The sequence below is a fragment of the Hyaena hyaena genome, unplaced genomic scaffold, assembly GCF_003009895.1.
Source record: "Hyaena hyaena isolate Hyena2069 unplaced genomic scaffold, ASM300989v1 scaffold_1013, whole genome shotgun sequence".
In the NCBI taxonomy this organism is placed as follows: domain Eukaryota; kingdom Metazoa; phylum Chordata; class Mammalia; order Carnivora; family Hyaenidae; genus Hyaena; species Hyaena hyaena.
In genome coordinates this window covers 405860-412289 of record NW_024081648.1, presented here as the reverse complement: position 1 = coordinate 412289, position 6430 = coordinate 405860, and the positions used below count along the sequence as shown (strand labels likewise).

Genomic DNA, 6430 nt, shown 5'->3' with positions numbered 1-6430 from the left:
CTCTGACCCTCCCCTGCTTACGCTGTCTCTCTCTCTCTCTCTCTCCTAGAAATAAAAAACATTTAAAAAAAAAAAAAAAAAAGAAGATACCAAGTAAATGAAATGTGTTGATCTTGTTTGGATCTGATTTGAACAAATCAACTGTAAAAAAGTTCTAACTCTTAGAGAAATTCAAATATGGATGGTATATTTGATGATATTAAAAGTTGCTCTCAGGGCTCCTGGGTGGCTCAGTCGGTTGAGCACCCAACTTCAGCTCAAGTCATGATCTCACAGTTTGTGGGTTCGAGCCCCACATCAGGCTTTGTGCTGACAGCATGGAGCCTGCTTCGGATTCTCAGTCTCTGTCTCTCCACTTGCACTCTCTCCCCCCAAAATAACTAAATATTAAAAAAAGAAGTTGCTCTTATCAATTTTTTTGTGTTCGACTTCGGCTTCGGTCATGATCTTGCGGTCCGTGGGTTCGAGCCCCACGTCAGGTTCTGTGCTGGCAGCTCAGAACATGAAGCCTGGTTCAGATTCTGTGTCTCCTTCTCATTCTTTCCCTCTCCCACTCATGATCTGTCTCTCTGCCCCCAAAATAAACATTAAAAAATTTTTTTTTAATCTTTATCTTTTAGAGATATATATGGGAAGTATTTACTGTTGACATGTCAAAGACTTGCTTTAAAATAATTCAAGTAAGGGAGGAAATGAAGAGAGGTCTAACTGAAACCCAAATAGCCATGTATTACTGAAGCTAGGTGATGGGCATATGGGAGTTCATTTTTCTCCTCTTTTGTATATATTTTAAATTTCCCATAATATGAAAAGAGACAGAAGAAAAACAGAAAACATTTAAGAAAAACTAAAAGTCAGAACGTACTACCAGTAGTAAACCTTATGAGGAATATGCTTGTTAATGGTCTTGGAGCCCCTTTTCCTCACTGGTAAAACGAGAGCTGGATTAATATGCATATTTTAGTACTGTTCCATTTCACTTACACAGAGGAAGCAAACTGGTGTTTTATTTATTTATTTATTTTCAAGTTTATTTATTTATTTTGAGCAAGTGAGTGAGAGAGAGCGAGAGCGAGGGAGAGAGAAAGAAACAGTGGGAGAGGGGCAGTGAGAGGGGGACAGAGGATCCAAAGCAGGATCTGTGCTATCAGCACAGATCCCGATGTGGGACTCAACCATGAGATCATGACCTGAGCTGAAGTTGAATGCTTAATCAACTGAATCACCCAGGCACTCCTAAACTTGTATTTTAAAATAAAACAATCAATGATTTTTAAATAAAAGCCACACTGTCCCAGATCCTAGTTACATCTCATGAATGAATTTTTATTCTGTAATATATCATATAGTATATTTGTTTTGTGACTATGATTAGAATTAAATGTGTCCAAAAGAAAAAAATCTTAGGAATAAAATACTATTGTTAGCCTGAAAAGAACTACTCACCGTCAAAAGCTTAGTAGTGATCCCAGCATCCACCACCGCCTTGTGCATGGCACGTAATGTTTCTAGTTCTGGAGCAGCAATAAATACAACATAGGGCATGAACTCGGATGTCCTCAGCACTTTGAGGGCCTGTGTAGAAGAACAAATACAAACCAATTCAGATGGGATTGGAATTTGTTTTGTTATTCTTTAATGCCAAATAATCAAAGTCTACCTGCCCTATCACTAAGGATTCAGATGTAAATTAATACTTGCCCCCTTCTATCCTTTTGATTCCATACAGTGCTTTCCTAAAATAGTGATCCATTAACTGTGTTCTGACTTTAGTCATATTACTCTTTAATTCTTTTAAACAAAGGAAAGTAACCCAAAACTCATCAAGAATGATACAAATGCTTTATATATATGCTACTTGTAGACTTCTGTTAATATTGAAAAAGCAGAAATAATCTCAATGTCTATTGAGAGTGGCATATAAATTAATATACATTTGTACTGTGAAATACTATGCAATTATAAAGAACTAAAAACAAAAGCTCTCCAGTAACTGACATGAAAAGATCGTCAAGATATACTGTTTAATGAAAAAAGGCTAAAGAATCTGTAAAATTTCCTATTTATATAAAAAAATAGGCCCATTGAAATTATAGCTATATCTGTATTTAAAGCATATAAAATGACAAAGGTATATACTGAACTATTAATAATTATCACTGAGTAGGGAAGTTAGGTTGGGTTGATTGTGGAAGGGTGGAAAGGGGCCAGTGAGAGAGATAGGGAATGAGAATGAAGAGAATGTTGCATGTGTATTGGGTGGGAAGAGCTGTGACTTTAACTCTTTATTCTTTATGTTGCAACTTTGTTGAAAATTTAAAATTAACATTTCCTAACACATGCATTTATATATTACTTGAGTAAGTAAGTAAATACTAAACTTTTATCAAGTTCCATTGCTATCTAAGCCTCTAATGGCTAACTGATCAGAAATGTATTTAATGAGCTGTGGATGCATGATAACGTTCTCTATCACCACCCTCACAATCTTAAAGTAAAACCAACCAAACAAAACCCTCCATAGGAATTAGAATTTTAAAACAGCTTTGGAATCCATGCAGCTTACTTGTGGGTTGACATCCAAAATGCAAGTTCGTCCAGTTTGGACAACTTCAAGAATAGAGTCAATTTTAGTTCCATAGAGATTTCCTTCATATTCTCCATGTTCCAAATATTTTCCAGCTTTAATATCTGCTTCCATCTCAGATCGTGACACAAATTTATATGCCTGACCATCTTTTTCATCTTCCCTTGGTTTCCGCGAAGTAACTAAAATAATGTTGAAAACGTATACAAAGAGATGTAAAGTATTAAAATTAAGACCAAGATGTACAAGGTAGCTTAGGATTTTTCCATTTAGTGCAGGGTTTGGCAAATTACGGCCTATGGCCAAATCTGTTCTGGTTCTTATTTTTGTAAATAAAATTTTCTTAGATCACAGCTATGGCTCATTTGTTTTATTACCTAGTGTTTCATTCATTTCACAATCATGTAATAGTTGTGACAGAGAGTAGATGGCCCACCAAGCCTAAAAGATTTACTATGTGGTCCTTGAATTAAAAAGTTTGCTGATCCATGGGGTACCTGGGTGGCTCAGTCAGCTAAGTGTCCAATTTCAGCTCAAGTCATGATCTCGGCAGTTAGTGGGTTCAAGCCCTGCATCAGGCTCTGCACTGACAGTGTGGAGTCAGCTTGGGATTCTGTTTCTCCCTCTCCCTCTGCCCCTCCCCTGCTCTCACTCTCTCTCAAAATAAATAAACTTAACAAAAAAATTTGCTGACCCTTGACCTACAGGACTGTTTTAAGAAGCAGTCCCCCATACACAATTTATATTTTAAAAAATGTGCTTTATAAAGTCAGCTTGAAACTCCAAATTATTTCGTAGAAGTAGGGCCCTAAATTTAAATTCTTAATTATAGTTAATCCTACTAAGTGAGGCATATTGTAAATAAATATCTTTTCCAGCTCTCCCCTTCTCCTTAAGGAATATCAATTACATTCTTTCTTTATGCTTGAACATTTCCTAATTGACTGCCCAACAAGTGAGCAAAATTCTATTTTTAGTTTGTATTATCAGTCTTCTAAAATGTAGTTTTACCCACAAATTATCTATCCTTTTTCTCACCCTAACACCAAACCTTTCTTTGGGCTTCCTGCTTACTGATATTCTGAAATGTTAATTGTTTGTTTTGCACCTCGGTGGTGGATATAGTCACACTTGATGTTATTATGCTTTAATTAACTTCCTCTTCTTTAACCTAAAGTTATTTTCTTCTGAGAGAATAACAGTGGATAGACCAAGTCAAAATTTAGAGGATCCTTTTGCCTGATATTTTAGAGTTATGAATACTTTCAGGGATATAAACTCCTTTGAAATTTGGGCTAGTCTAGGAAAGGACATTCTCTTTCCAACTGTTGCAAAGATGCAGAGTTAAGTACTCTCTACCAATCTGTTAACACTAGTTTGGAAAAAGAAAAGTAATTTTTGTGTGTTCATTATTTTTCCAGTTTAGCCTTCACCTGGTTTTGACTAGATCATAAAAGTATACAAAAGTATTCTTTTACTAATCAAGTACTTACATGCAGAATATCTGATGAGATCATCAAACACACGCAATTAAAAAGTAATCCAGATGAAAAGGTGACAGTATTTTGGCTATTTGTAATATACACAGCACATCAAGAAAATTTTGATAAGAACAGAATGAAATTCAAATTGAAGCTCAATAATAAGGACCTAACTCATAAATGAGGTCATTAGGTAGAACAGGACTCCCTTTCTTCTCCCATTGTTTTCTCACTCAGCCTTGAAGGTGATGATCCCAGACAACTGTGGAGTAACTTTTTTTTTTCTTAATGTTTGTTTTGAGAGACAGTATGCGAGCGGGAGAGGAGCAGAAAAAGAGGGAAACACAAAGTCTGACGCAGGCTCCAGGCTCTGAGCTGTCAGCACAGAGCCTGATGCAGGGCTCGAACCTATGAAGTGTGAGATCATGACCTGAGCTGAAGTCGGACGCTTAACCGAATGAACCACCCAGGCTCCCCATGTGTGGAGTAACTTAAAGATCTTCAAGATGCTATGATAGCATTTCATATTAAAAAAATGTATGATGTCTAAGGTTTCTGAAATTACTCACTAAAGATAGTATGATAAAAACTTCTAAGGCAATTTTAAACTCCTCAAATAAATACATACCAGGACTTAGCTCAATATTTGTGAATGTAATTTCAGAAGAGTACTATTTTCCGGTGAAGCTCTACAGAGAAACTGTATACGGGAATGCACTACTTGAAATAAATATGTACAGGTACATATATTGTCCCCATTGCCATCTCCAATGTGTTAAGGAAATCTTAATTCTTGGCAAAAATGTTTTTAGTTTACAAGTGAATACTAATGATAATCCCATTCTCTAGTGAAAACTCCAAACAAAAATCTAACAAATCCCAACAATATTGCCACATATTTAAGTCCCTTTTCATTCCTAGAACAGAAAAATTAGAACAGAGTGACTTTACTACAAATGATTCCTTAAGTTTATATGGTAAGCAAACAAGTAATGAGATTTCTTAGAATTTAATTGTATGGCAAAATTCTAAATTTTTGCAGCTGCTGAAAACAATCAACAAAGTAACATTTTTGTTGTTGCTGTGAATTAAACTCAAGATGTCAATGTGAAAGAGCAAATTTGATTTATAAAGTAGCCTATCCCTCTGGGTTAATAATTTTTTTCTATCTTTGGATCATTTAATAATATGTAAAGAAAAATCAATTTAATATAATGCCAGCATTTACCTCCTTCCCTATGAGACTTCCTCATCCATACCATCTGACAATACTATATATATCAGGAATTAGCAAACTTGTCATAATTTTTCAGTGTTTCTTTTTTGCGTTGATTCGGAGATGTAAAAAAAAAAAAAAAAAACTAAGCTAGATGCTATACAAATGTGAATGGTTTTAAGAGAAGTAAAACACACCTACATTATATGAAGACATGAGAGTTAATGTATGGAGATACCTAAATCTTTCCATATAAAAATTCAGATTTGAATCCTTACTAAAATTATAGTCTAAAGAAAGGTAAAATAGTACATCTTTCTGGAAATTAATTTGGCACTAAGATCAAGAAATTAAAATATCTATCCATCTAATAACTTTATATTTTAGATTTATGTATACACACTTTATCATCTCTTATAATAAAAATAACTACTTAAACTGTATAAATGGGCAATAACAGTATACTTCTATGCCGGAATATAAAGAGGCTATTAAGATTTTTTTTTTAGGTTTATCAGGGTGAATTAGACATAACATAAAATTGATCATTTTAAACATTTTAAGTGTGCAATTTAATGACATTAAGTATATTCATATTACTGGGCAACCATCATCACCATTATCCATTTTCCAAAGCATCTTCATCATCTCATACTGAAACTCTGTGTCTATTAAACACTGACCTCCCATTATGCTCTGCCCTAGGCTCTGGTAATTACTACTCCACTTTCTGTCTCTATGAATTTGATTATTCTAGGTATCTCATACAAATGGAATTGTACAATATCTGTCCTTCTGTGCCTGGCTTATTTCACTCAGCATAATGTTTTCAGGGTTCATCCATATGACAGCATGGATCAGAATTTTAGTCATTTTTAAGGCTGAATAATATTCCATTCATCTGTAATATATCAGTTTACTCATTCATGCACTGATGGACATCTAAACTATTTCTATCTTTTGGTTACTGTAAATAATGCAATGAACATTCATGTACAAATATCTTAGTCCCTGCTTTAAATTCTTTTGGGTATATACCCGTAAGCTGAATTGCTAGATCATATAGTAATTCTATGTTTATTTTTCTGAGGAACTGCTATATTGTTTTCCACAGAAGATAATGCCATTTTACAGTCTCCTCAGTAA

The 6430-nt window shown here is 34.5% G+C and overlaps 1 protein-coding gene across 3 annotated transcripts in view; it reads right to left on the bottom strand.

Moving 5' to 3' along the window:
- Positions 1 to 6430, bottom strand: part of MPP6 (membrane palmitoylated protein 6) — a 101782-nt gene that overhangs the window by 6114 nt on the left and 89238 nt on the right. For all 3 annotated transcript variants that reach the window (XM_039221787.1, XM_039221789.1, XM_039221788.1), the window contains 2 exons: positions 2567 to 2769; positions 1447 to 1575 (listed from right to left, as the gene is read on the bottom strand). In XM_039221787.1, coding sequence (XP_039077718.1) covers positions 1447 to 1575; positions 2567 to 2769 — 332 coding nt within the window. The remainder of the gene's footprint in view (positions 1 to 1446; positions 1576 to 2566; positions 2770 to 6430) is intronic.